General features: G+C 39.6%; 1 protein-coding gene across 1 annotated transcript; it reads right to left on the bottom strand.

Moving 5' to 3' along the window:
* Positions 1 to 1,764: 1,764 nt before the first annotated feature.
* On the bottom strand, positions 1,765 to 15,474 carry mylipa (myosin regulatory light chain interacting protein a; the record flags this gene model as incomplete). Its single annotated transcript, XM_036562644.1, is given in 5 exon segments — positions 1,765 to 2,148; positions 3,672 to 4,083; positions 8,435 to 8,599; positions 9,433 to 9,630; positions 15,289 to 15,474. Coding segments are annotated over 5 exon segments (1,144 nt in total), but the record flags the coding sequence as incomplete, so codon positions are not given.
* Positions 15,475 to 20,703: the final 5,229 nt, after the last annotated feature.

Raw genomic sequence — 20,703 nt, 5'->3', positions numbered from 1 at the left:
GTCCAATCTGGCCCCCTTTGGAAAAAAAGTATGGACACCCCTGATTCATATTCACTATTTGTTATCTGATCTCCACTTTTGAAATATGATTAATCCTGGACATTAATTTTATTATTACTTTTATTATAAAGTCTCGATACTACACAGCTTTCTCAGTGATTTTAGACTCTTCCACAGCTCTGTTTGTTTCTAGACACCTCTATAATTTCTTTATTTTTTATTTACAGACCGTGTTGTACTGATTATCTGAAACCTGTGAAGCTGAAGAGGACGAGCATCTTAGAATCATTTTATGCAATCATTTTATATACAAATTGCTTTTATATTAATGTTTTAATGCTTTTAATACTTGCTGAGAAAAGATTTATTGATGCACTGTATGTCCAAAAGTAGTCAGACAACCTTTCTAATTAGTGAATTCAGCTACTTTAAGGTGCGCCAATTACTGACACGGTGCACACACAGCTTGTATAATCTCCATAGAAAATCACAGACCAATAGAATGGGACGATCTGGAGCAGCTGCACATGAGCTTATGGTCACCAGACCCAATGCTAAGAGTGGGCAAGGGGGGGTACAAAGCCCCCCAGCTTTGGGCTGTGGAGCAGTGAAACCGTGTGTTCTGGAGTGATTGAGCTCCCTTTGCGATGAGCCTGAGTGTCTTGTGACTGAACGCAATCAAATCCTCACAGCAATGTCCCAACATCTAGTGTAAAGCCTTGTTACTACAGCAAAGGAGGAACAAACTCCCTATAAATTCCCTTCATTTCAGAAGAAACACTGGATGAGCAGGCGTCTACAAACTTTTGGACACTTAGTGAATCGTAATAGGTTTAATACCAGTCCATCCCTGTAAGAGACCGAGACAAAGAGCCAGCGATATGTTTAAAAATCACATCTTTATTAATACCTCTGTTGTCCAAAGTAATATAAAAGATCGGCAAGATCCTACATGTACAGAGCATAGTTTTTTGCTTCAAACAAACAGAAACAAAAATCTACTTGTACAAAGTGAAAAAATATCCCCTGCAGTGACTGTGCCATATATTGTGTCAGCAATAAAGAAAATAATTCCTCTCCATTTCTCAACAATAGTCTGTGCAAAGAAAGAATATGCATACCAAACACACGGTGTTACTGCTACATTAAGGCAAAGCCCTATGAGTAATACACTTAGGAAACTCCTCGGTAAAGTGACAGTGTAGAATAGATTTAGTTTATTTTTTATTATTTTTTAACTTTTTTTTCTCGTTTTTCCCCCCTCACACATCTCCGACAAAGCTTTTGTGACAGCTAGCATTGCACAGACTGATCCTCAAGAATCCTTTGCATATAAAAAGAACTTTGCTAGTCAACCAGAGCTGAAGTTGGAAACAGTACGAAAGCTTCAAACACCAACACACATGTTCCTTCTCTACTTTTCCACTGGTCCTCCTGCATTTGGAGCTCCACCAGCACTGAATTTCCAAAAAAAATGGACGATGGAGAATGACCACGTCCAATTTTCTGTTCACAAAATCCCTCTACGTCGGCCTGGAAACTGAAAAACAAATACTGCACGCTCGGTTCCACTGCAAATCAAATATACTGAAAGTGGAAAATGCCACGATTAAAAACAAAAGTACATAAAATGCAATTAAGGGGAGGAAATAACCCTCAAATGTTCTAAAATGTTCACAAGCAGGAAAACAAAACCAAAGGTGCATACACTTGTTTGAGCTTCATGTATGATATGAATCAGGAGAACGTCTTTGAGAGAAAAAGGATTTTCAGATTTTAAAAGAACACGCAGCTGCTTACCAGATCAACTGATACAGATTAAATAAAAGACAAAAACATACAAACAGTAAAAAGTTGGCAGGTCTCTTCATTGGTGTTTTAAGAACACATGTTGTGGTGGTCCGCGATGAACGCCGAGTCGTAGTAAATAAAGTAAAAGCTTTTGTGGAAGAGTGCTGGGCTGGCTTAGGTCTGGTAGATCTTCTCGTTGCTGGAGAAGTCTTTGCTAGTGCAGGTGTGTGGGGCCATGCCACGGTGGATGGGCTCTGGGCTGCTGCTGCCTGTGATGGTCAGGTTTAACAGGCTGGTGCAGGTGGGCAGGTAGACATGCTGGACGTGTTCCACCTCTGATCGGCATACTGGACACGACTGCAGAGAAAGAGAGAGACAAAGTTCGCGGGTTCAGAACTTGTGTTGCATTTAAAAGAAACATATATGGAGCTCAAACAACGTCCCCCACCACATTGAAGCTGGACTAAGTTTCGGGGATTTGGAGACCTCTCTGGTGGAAATGAATTTGGTAATTGCAAGGGCGTTCAAAGAGAACTCTTTTTGGTGAAGGACGTGTCTTCTGAGGATGTGAGTGAATTATCTACTATTTTTTAATCACATCTTCGTCAGTATAATGTTAATTAAACAACGGACAGGATCTTCTTCCTGAGCCTTTGTCTGTGATGTTAACATATAAAGTCATATAACTCCCACGAAATCAGACCTGACACTTCTGACTTTAAAATTACTGCGAGCTAGAGGGTGATGATAACGTTTATTGGGATGATTCTGCAGACGATAACATTTTGCCTACATTTACATCATCGTCCAAGCTTAGAACTGACTGCATAAACAGGACTCTAGAATACACAAGAATGGTGTCAAGAATGGTGATATATTATTGCTTATTTCAAAAGAATAGTTTGAAATTAAAATGTATCAATGTAGTCGATTAGCCAAGACATGTTTGGTGTCTAAAGTTTGCTTGTTTAGTTTTGGACTGGAGCTACGAGGCTAATGTGGCTTTAAAAGTAATGAAAACTTGTACTCTGCTAATTAGCATGGTGCTAACTGTCATAATTAAGGCATCCAGTTTGCACAATGCATATTACTGAGGTATGAGCTTCCATTACTTGTTTGCTACACTGGCATCGCAGCTCAAGTGGCTGATCGACTGCATTTATCAAGAGAGAAGTTGGGTAAATTTTACTTTTTTGCTGAACTATTCCTTTGTGTCAGTGGAGGTCAAGTGTAGTGAGTGCGGCTGCCTTTTCAGCTGAATAACTGTCCCTGTGATCTGTGGTATGAGTGCTGCACAACTGGGGCTGTACTGCTGCAGATGGTGAAGCCGAGCTGGGGGGATTAATCTTTCCTCTGGTCTCGGTTAATTCCCCCCATAATGAGCGGCTGATTTTTCACAGCCGGGTGCGAGTGGATGGATTGAGGCTAGCGAAGCCCGTCTGTTTTTTAACATGGTGGTCTATGTGCTTTATTTCTGTTGCCTGTAGTAGCACGATGTATTGTCAGATACAGCTACATGCAAAAGTTTGGGCGCACCAGTCAGATAACATATTTTGTTGATTTTCAAACTGGAAAGTTAACTAATCTACAGAGAACTTAAAAACGGTATTATTCTGTACATTTTAGTGTGCAATTTCTATTTATTTGTTGAATTTAACATATTGGGGACAAAATTAAACATAACATAATAATATATTAATAATAATAATAATAATAATAAAAATGAACAATGACACAAAACAGTAGCATCAACAACATTCAAGCCTGAATTAGTCCATTTTTATAGACAACAATGTGTCAGTGTCAGAAAGCACATCTGTTACGATGCTGATTTAGTTTTCTCTAAAATATTCCTTTAAACAGTGTGCTCGTGTCCTCACCTGGAGCTGTTTGGCGCAGTTCTGACAGCAGACCATGTGCCCGCAGGGACAGAACGCTGCATCTATCTCCTCCTCGCAGCACAGCATGCACAGCAGCGCCTCCCGAAGCTTCTGCAGTTTCTCCTGCAGCGCTCGGCTCTGCTGGCAGCCGCTGCAGTCCAGCGCCCCCTGCGAGCCGTGCGAAGGCGAGTGGGAGGACGGGGAGCGCCCCCCGGAGCGGGACACCAGGTCCACGATGCCGGCGTTATAGAGAGCCCGTCGCGCGTAGTCGTACACCTCCTTAGACGTGCGGCGGATGTCGAAGACGTATTTCTTGCCCAGGTTGATGTTTTCGTTGAGGAAGAGCGAGGCCAGGTGACCCTTGAAGTCTCGGCTGTACTGCATCATGACCGCATTCGTCACCGTGTCGCATCTGAGGAAAACAAAAAGGATTCATCGCTAAACAAATTCCTTGTTAAAATCATCAGCATCATTTTTGTTCCTTCCCTTTTAATTTTTATTTCATAATGGTCACATTTTTCATTTCCTTCCCTGTTCATTATTTTTAGTTCTTGTATGATTTTAAAAAGCTGAACTACATTTTAAAAAGGGCCCATACCCCACATTTTTCTTGTATTTAATTTTTTTTTCTTCCAAGACCTGCTGTTGACATTTTTGTGGGTTTCTGTACCAAAATTAGTCCAGATTCATGTTTACATGACCATTTTTTAACCTCTATTTATCCCTGGTTGTTTTTGTTGCTGTGCTCCATTCTGATCAGCTGCCCTGTATTGTGCTTCATTTGAAAAGCGTCTAGGGTGAAACACTCCTTATAACTTCAGCGCGAATAGGCGGAGCTAAACTGCTATAGGCTGAATAGATGGATATATGTAAATGCACTGGTTGTCATGACCTCACAAAAACAATGAATTTAAAGCAGGCTGTTTTTGCAGCTTAGTACCTTTATGTAGTCTGTAAGAGTTACGCTTTAAAACTTTCACAACGTTTACAAACCACATCAAACTTACTTAACCAAAAAAGTGAGTAAAGTTCGGTTTTGCATGATATGAGCACTTTAATGTACGATAAAGCTATTTAAACCTTTTTCAAGAATGATATTGTGATTATTATTATTACTATTGTCAGTGTCCTAACTTAGCTGATGTTTCTCCAAACTGGTAACGTGACTGAACGTCTTGTTACGTCTCCTAAGTGATGCTCAGTCAGTATCCAAACCAGATATGACGCATCTCCCAACAGGTCATTTATCATTCAGTGGACGCTCAAAGCGCTGATTCAGCCGAGCCGATCTGGCAGCCATTAGAGAACGTGCTTGTGGAGAGGTGCTGTGCTGTACGTGTGGAAATACGAAGGGAAAAACTGCAGATAACAGTTCAAGCACAAAGAGCACTGAGTGCAGCTGAGTAATGAGAGCTTTATCTGGAGCAGAGATGATGAGGTAGCAGCACAGAAATCACACACTAACACACTTCCACATGGCCCGACTCTCAGCGCAGGTGGGTGTGTGAAAGCTTTTCGGCCGCTGTTAGCCGGCTGACTCGAACTGACCACAGTATTGCATAATCATTCAGATGAGTGCAGCATGGCCCCTCATCACAGGTTCATTTACTAGCTTATTTCACTGATCCTTCTGAAGCAGAGTGGCCTATAGCGAGTCTGGGACTGGACAACTCGGGATTATTATATCTGTGACCAAAATGACCACGGTTTATGGTATTATAGTGACACTTAAAATATACTGAAAAGGCATGAATCATCTCACTAGACGTTCTCCTATTACTTTTTGTTTGTTGTTGTGTTGTAACAGTCAACTACAAACAAAACCCAAAAACTTTTCACAAACTAGCAAATTTCTGAAACAGCAGGTCCAGCACCAGGATAATCATGAGTGGGGCTAGGGGTGGGCAATATGGCAATATTTAATCGATATTGTGATACATAACAATAGGCTTATATTAGCATATCATCGATATAGTCAGCACTTAAAGAACACTGACCAAAAATCATGGAGGGGCTGAGGGTGGAGGGGGGTCGGGGGTGCAACATATCTAGAAATCTACAGTGGATCTGTTCAAATAAGCCACACATTAAGGAGGGAAAATCAACAGGAAAACCATGTTTACAGCAAATCATTACAGGAAATCTGCCAAATTGTCTTGCAACAACATACAGTGCGCCTTACAATTTAGCCAGTATAAACTAATGGGGTGGGTGTGTAACATACATTACTACCCCCCCCCAATATAATACATACTATAAATTGAATACAGTTAGATTTTATACTGTAAAAATATTTGTACAACATGCTGACAAAAATAGGAATAAAAAACTGAAATGGTATTGTTGGCTTTTATTACGCAGTACATAATTTTCTGTGGTTCACTGCAGATGTGAGATCTACACAATAAAAAACCAAAGCAGGAAAAATACTGATATCTTTGAACTTTGGTGTTGGCGAAGGCTTTGACAGAACCTTGGACAGTAAAGAAAATAAACAAATTGATTCTTGACTAAATCATGTCTCGCCTCTCTTAAATCTTAGATAACCAAACTGATGCTTTTATTCCGGACATTTTGAGAATTCACTGGAAATTTTCATTTAACTGGAAAGGACTGTTATGCTTGGAACAGCTCAATGTAAAAGAAAAAGATGGCCAGAAACAGGACGGGTGGAGACAATCTGAGGAATCATGAACAAGCCAATAACCCTGAACCATTAAATCCATCCCATCCCTGCTTAGAGTTCATTTAATTTGTGACCCGTCTTAAAACCTCATGTGTTTGCTGGTTTATGGACAATTTGGATTAAAAAACAGGATTGCTGTGTGTGTATTTGCAGAAAATCAGCATCCAGAAAAAGAAAACACGAAAGAGCGAAGCATAATCCTGTATTTTAGAGAGGAACGAACAAACGACTGTGGGCAGAGCACCCACCCTCGCAATGGAACAGTTCAAACGGCTGACTCAGTCGGTTTGCAGAGAGAAACTTGATATTGTAATGAGCACGAAAGCTCCAAAACAATGGAAAATGATAAGGGAAGAGATCCTCCTCATCCAAACTGGAACAATGTACACAGTGCAGAGATTAATCCTCGCCAGATCGGCTCAAGAAAAACACCCTGACCCATTTCACCACCAAGCCCTGCTTGGTTAATGTGTAAGGAAGCAAACACATCCAATAACAACAACACTGCATTCACTGCCAAGCTGTGAGATCCAGGGGTGAAAATATAACCCAGAGAGAAATGGAAACTACCGCGGGCTTGTCCAGCAGTGAACGATGTCACGTAACGGCAGTGCTAGCCGCGGTTACCTGATGTAGAGGCCACTGGGGTCGCACGCTCAGTCTTTACGCTGGTGTTGCACTTCACTGAGCAAATATACGCGAGGGGGCATTCAGCAGCACAAAAGCACACTTCTGTAGCGTTTACCTCCCGTACAACACCGAGACAGGCTCAACGGGCAAAAGGTCCACTGCTGCAATTATAATACCACTCCTACCACTTTAAAGAAGCCGTATGAGGTTTTAGAGTTAATCATCTATATAGTCTTCAGTTTGGTTCTTGTTCAACATGCATACCGCTAAATCAAAGGTGCTGTACAATTGTTAAAACTCAAATTTAATGCAATTTTAATGCCTCTTCAAGACCTTGACAGAAGGTCTCACCCATAACTTAAATGCCCCAAAACTTTATGGCACGTATTAAAGGGCCCATATCCTTCATTATGCTCATATTTATTATTTTCCTCTGAGGTGCACTTACAAAAAACAGCCATAATTCATTTTTACATGACTATTTTCCAACCGCTCTTTATCCCTTAGAAATCAACAGGCTGTTTTGTGCCTTTAAGACTAAAGTATGTAAACAAATTCTGTTCTGATTGGCTGGCCTGTATTATGCCTCATTAAAAAAGCAGTCAGGGCTGAAACACCCCTTATAACTTCAGTATGCTGCAGGCAGAATAGGCAGGTGTATTTGTGTGATGTCACAAAAACAGTGAATTCAGGCATGACGTCAGTCTTTTCCATGTCTCTAGCGCTTCATCATTAGTCAGCTTCTGACCACAGGACCGCTGACAACTGGATATTCTTGGTCAGCGGACGATTTTTAATTAGTTTAACTTACATAATGTCTGTTTTCAAACTGGCTTTCAGGCATTATCTTTGGATCTGATATCTCTAAGAAGAAAAATTAGACATTTTATAAACTTTAGGACACTTTTTAAAGGGCCTGTATCACTGAAAACTTAATTTTCCTCCTATTTTTTAATAAAAGTATGATGCAGTATATAAACATTGTTAGTTTCAAAATGAATTGTTCACCCCCCAGTCCATCTATGGAAAGCTGTTAAAAAAATAGCCTGTTTTGAATTTGTTGTTTTAAAATGTATCCACCTTTTCAGACTATAGCAATTTAGCTCCACCCATTCACTATGAAGTCATAAGGAGTGTTTCAACAAAGAGCACTTCTTGAAAGGGTGACAATACAGGACAGCTCGTCACAATACAGCTCATTCGCAAATAGCCTTAAAGGTGCATTAACAAAATAAGATAAAAAGAACCTCCACATTATGTGGAGGTTCCACATTATCTTCCACATTATGTGGAGGTTCTTTAAACTTTACAAAGGTTCTGCACACTCTCACGCTCTTTTTTGTTTGGTAAGTTTCCCCTCAGGGATCGATAAAGTACTAACAACTATTTATCTATATAAATAGCAGCCTGACCTCATTTCTGCGGGTATGCAGTGAGTGTGACTCACCTGTAGAAGGCGTGCGTTTCTGTGATGGCCCGGTACAGTCCGCTGGCCGCTCTGTTGCTGATCAGTTTAAATAGGAGGACCACACTGTCGCTGGTTTCCTTGGTGACTGTCAAGTACACGCTCTTCCCCGACTGAGTGGCTATTTGTATTATGGGATAGGATATCCTGCAGAAAAACAAACCCACAGCTTTAGTCCGATGCAGCAGCAACAATATCATTCATGAAAATTATTTGTCGTTTGTGTTTTGGTACACAAAGGACAGTCTAGAAGTTGATTTCTAATATGCCAAACCTTAAACGCTTGCAACCTAGCACTAACATGGCTAAACAAAACAAACATTCATATTAATACAAAAAAAACCCTAAAATCTCTTGCTAGTCAGAAAATATAAAAAAGCACCCTTAAAACCACCTGAAATGAAGCTGAAATTTCTCTTCAAAAGACATCATTAGTACTAGAGATGATTAATACAAGCCTAATACTGATCAATTCTTTTGGAAAATTTGTCTGAAACTGAAACTCCGAAAACCAAGTGCAAGCTTTTAATTTGCTTTTTAATGCACCTTTGCAAGTTATCACTTGTGCAAATGTATATAAAAAAGAGAGAATAGAACGATGCAAAAAAGAAAACAAACTGTCTTAAACCATCTTAAATTTCTGATTCTCATTACTGTTTAATTGATCTGTAAAAGGTTATATTTCTCTAAAAGAGTGAAGAAGCTATAAGTTTTGGTTAGATTTTTGAGGAGGCTTTTTTTAGTGGCACGTCTGATTGTGATGGATTAAACTGTAGCTCTGACATTAATCCTGTGTGTACACTGCTCACATTGATTGACATGAGCCTGAAGACTCTGTACTTTGTTCTGTAGGTGTGTAATTATCGGTATGTGATCTTGACGCCGAGTGCTCTCTGCTCTGATTTGGCCGTCAGCACTCAAGACCAAATTCTCATGTGTGTGTGAAGAAGGCTGTACAGAGCGTGGTGCTGTTTTTGTACCTGTTGACCAGACTGAAGTCCTCCCTGCAGACTGCGATGCCCTCTGGCCCGACTCCAATCGCCAGCCTCTGTCCCTCAGCGTCCCGGGCCCAGTGCCACTCCACTCCGTAATGCTCCAGAGATGAGACCAGCTGCAGAGCCTGATACTCCACTGAACCCTGACTGACACCCTCCAGAGCCTGGTGTCGAGCTATTATACTGAAAACAAAAAAACAGACATACCCAAACAGCGTGAGACGCTGACCTATACTCAGACATTTACTATACATAAACTCAATATTTACTTTAGGTTCATAACTGGAAACGGACAAAACGCACCAGCAGTACAGCAGCACCACACTTAAAAAAGGCTATGAAAAACTGATTTAACGCAGGCTGGTTGTTTACAGGCTCTCTATAAAAAAAAGGGTAAATCTGCTTTTATGATACATGCAGCTGTGCAGTGTTCGAGCTGACCATCCACATGATGTACTCAGAAAAGGGCATCATGATGTGATTTTTCCACAATAATGATAACATATCACACTGGCTGCTGCTACACTGAACTACTACTATGAGCAGCAGCGAGTAAAGGACGTAACTGTTATGGTGAAGTATGTTATGATAATTGTTAAGTCTATTATTACTGTTAAATATGTTGAGCTCAAAACTGTTCAGCTATGAACAGTTAAACAGTAAACTATTCCCTTTCTAAGCTTTTGCACTTAATCCAGACAAGTCAAACCTTCAGTTAAACAGAATGGAATAAGACTATTTTCAAATAGTCATGCCTATGAAAAAAAAAAAATACATTAGAATTACTAATAAGGAAATTAGCCTCTCTGTAAGAGTGAATAACCATGAGCTCAGTGCAGTTATTTGGTCTAAACAAATCATTAAATAGATAAATAAAACAAATTGTATTCACTTAATTCGATTATTCCGCACATTTACATTCAAATCAAACAGGGTAGAGTCAGTATAGACTTTGTTACTGCGACAAAGTTGAATTGTTAATCAAACAAAACAAACATTTCAGTGCAATTTGTTTCTCTTTGAATCAAAATACAGAGCTTTCATTCATTGAAATGTACATTCATTATTTTTTGTCCATCCTTACATTAACCAGGTACAACAATTCATTTATTTAACGACAAAATATTTTCCGTTTCTAAGTCAAACATTTTTATTGAGTGTAGAAAGACTGCTACAGTCATCTGACAGCTGCCGCACAACAGACGAGAAGCTGATAGCATGAAGTGCAGATATAGTGCATGTCAAGAGTTGCAGGAAAGTTGCGATCATAAACAGCTCGGGCTCATTTTTTATTCTTCTCATACAGATTCAATGTAATAAAACTTCCAACACTGTTTAGTGAATATATATCACTTGTGGCATCGACTCACTACAAAGTCTACAAACATCTGCTGTTTTCAAGCGAAAAGGTATGAAGTGACAAGTTACGAGGTGATGATACAGTTAGCTGAGGTGACAGATGATCAGCATGAGTCTATTTATCTTATAGACTTCCGATTGGCTGCCTTTCTCAATGTAAAATTTCAATCCACATCACCTACTATGACTTTGTGGTCTTGTTCCATCTTTGGAGTATCATTCGAATAATGGCTTACAAATTCTAATATCAAATCTGACTGAAAAGCCCATCCCTGGATTACAGATTAGTGAGAGAACATCTAAAGAGAGACAGACCGAGAAATAAATAAAGAAAAAAAGAAAGAAAGAAATGCGGCATGTTGACAAGCTGTTTTCTTTGTACCCTCGAAAATCCAGGAGGTGTTTAAAATAAACAAACCACACACACACACGCGCGCACGCACACACGCGCACACACACACGCGCACACACACACGCGCACACACACAGCACTACATTATTCAGACTGTTCTCCATCTCTCTGTGCACCGTAGGCAAAGCTCCAGCCTTCCCAGTCAGCATCTTCTGAACATCTGCCCTCGAACAGTGTTAGAGCAGACAGTAAAGAGCGCAAATCATTCCCAGAGTGCACTGCACGCACAGCTGAGTCTAAGCATATCTACAGCAGCTTCAGATTAACACACTAATCTCATCAGAAGCAGCAGAATCAATCCCTACAGCCTATAGCATAACTGCTGAATTCAGCGGTTTCACTTTTAAGCCACTTGCCTTTAGAACCCAGGCCATGCTTTAGCAGCCTATATTCTAATAAGATACACATAGATTTCAATTACTGAATTTAGTGAAGTGGGTCATTTAAATCAGATTAGAGCTTCGTCTTCAAGGCTAATTAAACATTACAGGCTTTGTCTTCTTCAGGAAATTACAAAAAGGCACATATCTAAAGGGCATTTGAAATTTTGATAAATGAATGGTAATTAATCAGAAACAGAATCAGAAAGGTCATTCAGAGTGATGTGAAATGCTCTGTTTAAGAGAAACTTCCAGTCAAAATTGTTCATAATGGTGGTGATAGGAACCAGACGTCTGAAGAGTTTAACGCCTCTGAAAGCTCCCTCACAGAAAGTCATCACATTAAATGGTTACGAATACACTGCCTGAATTTGGCTTAACCCCCTTTTTATAATGCAGGGTGGAGTGGTACATGTAGTTGGTTTGGAACCAGATTTTTCAGATCTACCACTATTTTGTGATCAAAGTCACATATAAAAACTCAGGAGACGTTTGTGTTCACTGGTAGTTTTGGATGGTAAATAAAATGGCTATATTTGTATTAAAATGGCTATGCTTATATAGACATAGACAGGGACCCCTGGTTTCTATCACCACCACTGCAAAGTTTTCTCTTGTTAAGTTTCTCTATATTTCACATCAAACCTAAATGACTGTTTAGATGACTCAATGACTGATCTGTGAAAAAACTGGGGGAATTCCCCTTTAAATAACGTCAATTAGTACAAGGGCTAAACACAAAAACAGAACCAAGAGCTTTACAGAGGAGACAGAGGGGCGAAAACAAAACCTACTAGTATCATTTATACCAGTAGGTTTTGTTTGTTTGAAGAGGTCCTAACAGTAATAGAAACACCAATCTTATGGTCCCATAATCACCGAGAACCAGGAACATTATCTAGAACACTATAACAAGGAACAGAATTCCTCGGTTTTATAACTCATCACTGGATATTCAGTGTCTAATAGGGTCCGTTGTTTGTCCACTGCTTACTTAAGCATGCTGAGCGCACTGAATATTCTCCACTATATTTCTGGACCACTACAAAACAGCTACCTCTCCAAACAGTCCACTTTATAGTGAATAAGTCACAGTTTCTGTCCCACAGCTTTAGCAAGCTGACTGTATTTATGTAAATGGGTCGGGACTCTCTCAACGATTTCAACACAGTTACTGGCAGCAACACTTCTAAAGACAGATTTCATTGCCTTTTTTATATCAGGGTGACTGCAGCCCTCCTGACTGCTGTATTATGACTCAGTGTTTGCCTTTGTGCAAACAATGTGCCAATTTGTTCAAAGAAGTCATTTTAGGCTCAATTTAATACGAGAGCAAATCTTAAAAGGTTATTTACTCAGAGAGAAACCAGATTAATCCAGAAAGGAGTTATTTGATTGGGTCATATATTACCTAATCAAATCTTTTATAGCACCTGAACAATAAGGGTTTTTATAATAAACCCAAACCTGACACGACCAGGCTGTTTGCACAAAACACTTATCGGGCAGAGAGCTTTATGACGATGTGGCGCTGGTAAACACCGTTGAGCTTGGATGGCCGTGTCCTTTGACCTCGCACAAACAAACTGTTGCTGTCTTTGGCTCGCTCCCAACAGCCACTGCTCCAACGGAGGATTCACCCTCAGAGCCAGGCCGATAAATCAGAGCCACATTAGAAATGGCAAATCTTTAAACACATTCCAACCCAACATTGTCTAATCTTTAAACATTGGTTGAACCAGTTGTACCATTTTTTTATATTTACAGTGCCACTGTTCTCACCACTTTCCAAAAAAGGGAAAAAAGCAAAAACACTTCAACTGTTCCAAAAGGTCAAAAGCATTCAGTCACAGCTCCTCTTGTTAATATATGTTGATTACATTTTTCAATAGTTAAAATCAGTTAAAATCTGTTTTTATTTCTGATACAGCATTGGACCCAGCGATCTAATTTTTGTCTACAGTTACAAAAGGGAAGTAAAATGTTGGCTGGCTGGCTAATCTTAGCTAATTGTCTTCTTTTACAACTTCCTTCATTTAACACAAAACTCTTCATTAAGACTAAAGCTGTAGCTAACATATCCTATTGTTAGTACTTGTTAGCTAGCTAATTTAGCTAACATAAGCTAATCTTCAAGTTAGCGAACCTATTAGCTTATGTAGCCGAAAAACCTGCTGAAATAAACACTAGAACTTCTTTCTGCAAGGCAAATGCTTAAAATTACTCAAATTAATGGTGTAGCTTACAACAACTTAGACTTTGGCTTATTTTCTACTATTGTGAATTTACAGCAGCAGCACTCTGAGGGTTTTCAAGCCTCCACGCCTGGTTTTAGCTGCTCCTATGACTGATCTAATACCAAGTCTTGACTGAAAACTCATTTGACAAACAATGTTTGTCTTGATGATTGGTTTCCAGCATTCTGCTTACTATGTAAACACCAATCTTAATCTCAAAGGGGTTTTCCAGGTAAAACAGACCGTCTACCACAGCTGTTCTCTGTGAGCTTTGCCTCCAGGCTGATCTGTGAATAACTAAAAGCTGACAGAGATGCTAGCAAGTTAGCACTGGAAAGGATTACACATGCTTCCACATAACTACAGGCAGACAGGAAGAAGCTGTGGTTCTGTTTCTGCCACCATCAACATCACAAGTTCAGATGTGCCATGAACTGTTTTCAACTCAAAGCCACAGGTTTCAGGTTTCAGCTGCCATCCTACACCTGTTAGCAGGAGAGCGTGGACTGCGTTTACACTGATAGTGGGGTGTGGTAGTCTGGTTAAGCGAACTGTAGTCCAGAGAAAGAGAAAGAGGTCAGGGAGGAATGCTGTTTGTGTGTCAGAGAAGCTTCAGGAATGTATGTTAAAGCAGTGGAGGTTACATTCGTTCCTCTAACAGCTGGCAAGACGTGACGAATTACGCAGATGAGCTGAACTCCAGACAAGCTAAACTCTCCACCCAGATTAATGTGATATCCCAGTTGGTTGTTAAAACAAAACAAACCAAGTAAAAATCACAATGTGGTCATAAGAAAAACTCAGAAACTGACCAGGAGAAATTTTTTTTTAAAGCAAACCTTAAAAGGGACCATATCATATCAACTAAAAGACAACAAAAACAGCCTGTTGATTTCTAAGCAGTACAGGGAATTTGGAAAATAATCATGTAAAAAATTAATGACTATTTCTGGTACTCAAACACAAGTATATCACTGCTGTCAGAGGAAACTCGCTTTTCAGTTTTTGACATCATTTGAAAGTACCCATGCGCCTCTATATTGCGTGTAAATTTCGTAATGAATGAACCAACAGAAATGACCCATAATTACTTGGAAAAATGTCTGGTTCCACTGACTTACATCAAAAGTAGAGTATGTTTTTTCCTTCTCCTGTAAAGTTCTAATTTCAGAGATATGAGGTTTTGATCAGACAACAGCAATAAATGGACTAAAATTTAAATGCAAAACTAATGTAGGATGTGGCCCATAAGCTTTTTTACATTGACAGATCTCAATTACGGAATCATTTACAGTAGCTACTGAATAATGCATCTTAAGATTAATGATGGAAAAACAGGACTGCAGTTTTAAGGGTGTTTCCTTCTCCTACAAGATACAGCTTTGGAGATTAGAGGCTTTCTTATGACAGTGACAGATAAGCATGGTCACGCTTGGTCACAGTAATGTAGTACCTGTTCACTGTGGCCTGGTCGGGCTCTTTTCCGCACAGTTCAGTGTACCAGTACTTGGCCGTGTTCTGGTTGTAATCTCCGAATTCAGCCTGAGCCAGAAGAGCGCTCAGCTCCACGGCCTGCTCCGAGCCCATCCGCAGATGACCTCGGTGAAGATCCTCCTTTACATGCATGAAAAACAGGTGCCTAGAGAGAGAAAATGAAGAGGAACAGGTGGTTGGTGCTGGACACTGATGTATGCTTAAGGTCAGGCGGTCAGTGAGAAAAGGACAGTATTGCACACAGACTGGAAAAAAAAAAAAATAAATAATACAGCACAGGTGATCTTCACAGGACATCTTCACAAATGACCTGCTCTCTAACAGACAGACAGACAAATCCACTCCCACACATGGACACAAATACACGCAGTGGTGGAACAGCACCCTAATACATAAGATCCATGGCTTATTATTATTATTATTGATTTTTATTTCATTTTTGCTGTGTATTGCATTGTAAAGCACTTTGTGATTTTGACCTGGTGCTCTATAACAAGGGTGGGTGATTCACTATAGCATTGACACAATCTGTATGATGATTTTTGAGGTTCGATAAGTTGGAACAGACGAAGAAAAAAAAACAAAAAAAACAAAAAAGAACCAGCAGTGAAATAAATAAATATATATCATGATTTTAATTCAGTGTTTCAGACTAGGACGTGAAAGAGACACACAGCAGGAAGAGAAACAAACACAACCAGCACAACACAAACCCATACAACCACCACTTTACTACAGCTGAGCCGAAAGCAGAAATGTGTGTTTACGGTTCCTCAGACGGTTGATTTCACTTTTCATATCTACACACGGAGCAGCGCGTGCATGTTTGGTTAGTAAGTGTTTGACTTTCCTCCCGCTGCCTCTCACAGAGCGGAGGGTGTTATCAGCCGTGGAGTGAAGCTGAAGGAGAACCTGCCGCTGTAACACGCCGCCCCAGCAGAGTGCTCCACAGTGATAAGGCTGCGCTTGGCCTCCCTCAACACTATCTGCCTATATTAAGAGCTTTTACAGTCCTACACACAGCATAAGCCCTTACAACACCATTGCAAATGGATTGCTGTAACTGCACTGCTAATGGGTGGTCTTCACGCATTTACTGCGCATTCAGCTTCTTGGAGTTATCTTCAAGCGTTTGTTTCGAGATCAGACACAGGCTGATAGGGAAACTTGCATATTATATAACAGCATATACAACTGATTATAATAGTTCATAATTCAATACAGTAGGTATTTTCAAATGGGAAAAAAAAAAAAATAAAAAAATCACAAAATACTTTTACAAAATAATGTATTCTTTTTATTGTCTATTTTAATACAGTATAAATAGTTCCTGCAGTCACATCTCTGTAAAAATAATTCTAAACTGCTGCACATTCTGAATCCGCCAAAATGAGAATCGGTCATGTTGTTATTTTGATTATGGATGATCTGTGTTGCAGTTTTATGGGGTAAATAACGTCAGATAAGTGCATTCGTGCTGTATTTGAATGCTGCTGCTACACCTACACGTGGGCATGATATCACCATACTTTGAGAGCTTCACATGATACACGATGTGTCACTATAATTATTGTTTGCTGACATCTGGTAAGTTGGAACACAGTGGTGCCACGTTTAAAAATACTATTAAGAACTTGAACATAGTGATTTGTATTCAACGTCTCACTGTGCTGCACTAAATCCAATTAAACAGGACTAATCGTGATCTCTTTGTAATCAAACATGCAGTTGGGAAGTGTGTGAATACTGATGATAACCACAATATGCTCAGAAAAGCCGTATGATGTCATTGTTCATGATAACGATAAGTATTGCCATGCTGCCCAGCCATCGCTACACCGGTACCTAAACGTTTTAGCAGAATTACGCATCACTCATTCGAAACAGCCAGGTCACCTTTTACTTTCAGTGGAGCACTTTACTTGATTCACGATATACAAACAGGCAACTGATTTTCCATTTAAGGATTAAAATGCCAGTTTGGTCCGTTAAAAGAGTAAATAATGCTATTTATATTGTGATTTTGGCCATTTTTTCTATAAAGAATTCAGAAACCAGAATTATATAATTCATGATCTTTGCATCCCTTTTTCTGAACGGCATCAACACAATCAAACCCAGATGAAAATGTAAGATTATGAGCATTGAAACATTTCCTAAAGAACAAAATCAAACCTAATTTCTGAAATCATACCCAATACATATGGCATAAACCCGAACAATGCTGTGACACGAGTGTTCCTGTAATTCTTGGTCTGCTCTTAGCGTTTCTCAGAAGTATCTTCTGCATTTGTTCTAAGATCTGTTGCAGGCTGAGGGGAATTAATACGGTCAAATTAAAGCACTGTGGGTTGTGGGTTTGTCCACAGAGCTGGCAGGGCGGGCCTGCTTTCTTCATGAGAACATACTCTGAAATCTTGACCATTTCCTGCTCAACAGCAGAGAGGCCAATTTTAATTCCTTTTGGTGGTGATATCAACAGCACATTCACATTTTTCTGCTCTTATCCAGCAGGATAACTGATTTATTTACTCAGCCAACGGCAACAGCTGCCAGCTGATCTGAATGGAGGAATTCAGGGCGAGTGATAAATTACAGAGAGAAGGATGAAGAAACAAAGCCAACAGACACATACACTGCCTGTCAAAAGTTTGGCTACAAATCCGCATGTTTATACTGTTAGTTCACAGTAATTAACTCATTAAAAAGGGCTGGTATCTTATGTTTTTCTCAATTTGTATTTTCCCTCCCTGAGGTCCACATACCGTTGTCAGAACAAAACTTTGTATCTCTGAAATGATAACTTTACAGGAGAAGGAAAAAACCTACTTTACTTCTAATGTAAGCCAATGGAACCAGACTTTTTTCCCCCCCAAGTCATTTTAGGTCATTTATTTTAGTCTATTCATTATGAAATTTACACACGATGTAAAGGGTAATAGGTATTTTCAAATTATGTCAAAAACTGAAAAACGTGAAAAATGGAGATACGAAGGAACAGCAATATGTGGGTTTATGTACCTAAACAATTATTCATTTCCACATGACCATTTTCCAACCGTCTCTTTATCCCTTAGAGAAAATGTACATAAATCAGCCTGTTTAATCCTATTCTATTTGGCTGCTCTGTATTGTGCCCCATTCAAAAAGCAGTCTAGGCTGAAATACTCCTTATAACTTCAATGTGAATGGGTGGAGTTAAACTGCTACGGGAAAAAGAACATATGGTTTTCAAGACATCATAAAAACAACATTAAAATGAGATGCGTTTGCTGTTTAGTTTCCATGCATGGACTATATGGACTGGTACAATTTGAAACTAACAATAGTTTACATACTACATCAAACTCTTCATTCAAAAAAGGCTTAAAACTTCTGTTTTCCATGATAGGGGCCAGTTACAGCCAAATCAGGTTTATTTACAGGGAGATATCACGTGTAAATATTAAATGACAGCATTCGTGACTGTACCTTGGAAATACCTTGCAAAAAACAAACATGACAAAATTTCCAAACAAGTGTTCCCAAAATGTTGATGGAAGATGCTCACTTTATTCCTCTCTCCTTTGCCCCTCCACCTCATGTTTGAAGACTGGCAAGATGAGGCAGTGAGTCAGAGTGTGTTTGTGCTGGTTAGTCAGGAAAAACTCACCCAGCAGTTTTTTGTGATCCGCTTCCTCCTTCTCTACCTTCCCACAAAGTATAGATTAGTAAAAAGTCATTGAATTTGTCTCGATAACAGTATGTCAAGTACGCTGATAATTTAGGCATGCAGCTAGCATGATGCTAATGGGATAGGCCTTACTGCTCCAGCTCAATAAGCAAACATCTTAGCTGACTACTAACATTAGGAGCAAGGAGGAAAACTGTAGACTTTAGTTATTCGCTTTACCATCACTTAAATTACAACACATGCTGGGACTTCACTTGTTTAGCTCTATTAGATTTCCACTCTTTATGGCCCTAAAAGGCCATTTTCTTTAAAGTGTCCCGTGATCAAGCAAAGCTGCTGTTTACAGTCAGTGGAACCATTTCGATGATGGGAAGATGAAGGCCAACTGTGAGGTCTCTCGCTCTTTAGCCCCCTTCAGACCCCTCAGAGGCGATGCTTTCTACAAAAAAAAAACAAACCGAAGCCTATCAGCTCGCACCGACAAAAGCTGCGGCCGGATAAATATTGACTTTGGACGAAAGGGGAACGTGCCGAAATAATGGACGAGAAAGAGAGAGAAAGAACAAGTTCAAAACAAAAAACACAAGACGTTGAGGACGCATACTACTCATGCAGGCGTAGAAAAATAAACAGAGCGCTGCGAGACAAAGGCGTTCCGAGCCGAGCCGGAGAGCTACCTCCCCACTTCAGAGAACACAGCTCATGTGATGAGCTACCTGCAGGCCAAACAAAGAGCGCTGTAGAGGGAGGAGGGGGGAGAGGTTACTATCGGTTACAGGCAGAACACATATAGTCATCGCAGTGCTGAGACGCGAAACAAGAGCTGCCGGTTCAGTCCTGCTTTATCATAGTCATCTCTCTCTCTCTCTCACACACACACACACACACACACACACACACACACACACACACACACACACACACACACAAACACACACACACAAACACACAAACACACGCTCCGAGGCAGACTACTTGTAATCATACTTCATCACTTTATGTAATCATACCTTAAACAGAACACACTGAGTGTATTCCAGGGTTACTATAGGTCAAATATATATTTTTTTTCCCCACTTTTAATTGTTAAAATGCAACTTTTTTTTCCAAATATACTATCCTTTTAAGAGGTCAGTGTGAATTAGATTATATATACTTAATATTAATATTTATAATTTATTACAAACACCAGTGGTCCTTTACATTGTGTGAAGATTTCATGATGAATGGACCAATAGGAGTGGTCCAAAATTACTTGGAATAAAATCCCTTTACATTCATTCATTGTAAGAAAAGTATGTTTTTGGATTCTCCTGTAAAGTTACCATTGTAGATATGTTGTCTATAGCTCTATATTACACACACACACACACACACACACACACACACACACACACACACACACACACACACACACACACACACACACACACACTTCACAACTAAAAAATAATGATAAATGGTAAGACAGTGAGATTTGGTCACCACTTTTTGAATATTACACATTCTGCCTATGAATAAGTTCATTTTCAAAGCTATACATCTTTCTCAGGTTATTAGGAAATCACTTACAGCTCAGCTGATCTTAGAAATTTCACTTTTACAGTTTACTACAAATTGAAACTTGCATAAATCAGTGTATTTCTGTAGTATAGAAGGTCCAGGTCCATACAAATCACAAAACCAACGTTAGTGAGATTT

The sequence above is a fragment of the Colossoma macropomum genome, unplaced genomic scaffold (genome assembly GCF_904425465.1).
Source record: "Colossoma macropomum unplaced genomic scaffold, Colossoma_macropomum, whole genome shotgun sequence".
In the NCBI taxonomy this organism is placed as follows: Eukaryota; Metazoa; Chordata; class Actinopteri; order Characiformes; family Serrasalmidae; genus Colossoma; species Colossoma macropomum.
The sequence above is the reverse complement of the archived record's forward strand: the minus strand, read 5'-3'. Positions and strand labels throughout refer to the sequence as shown.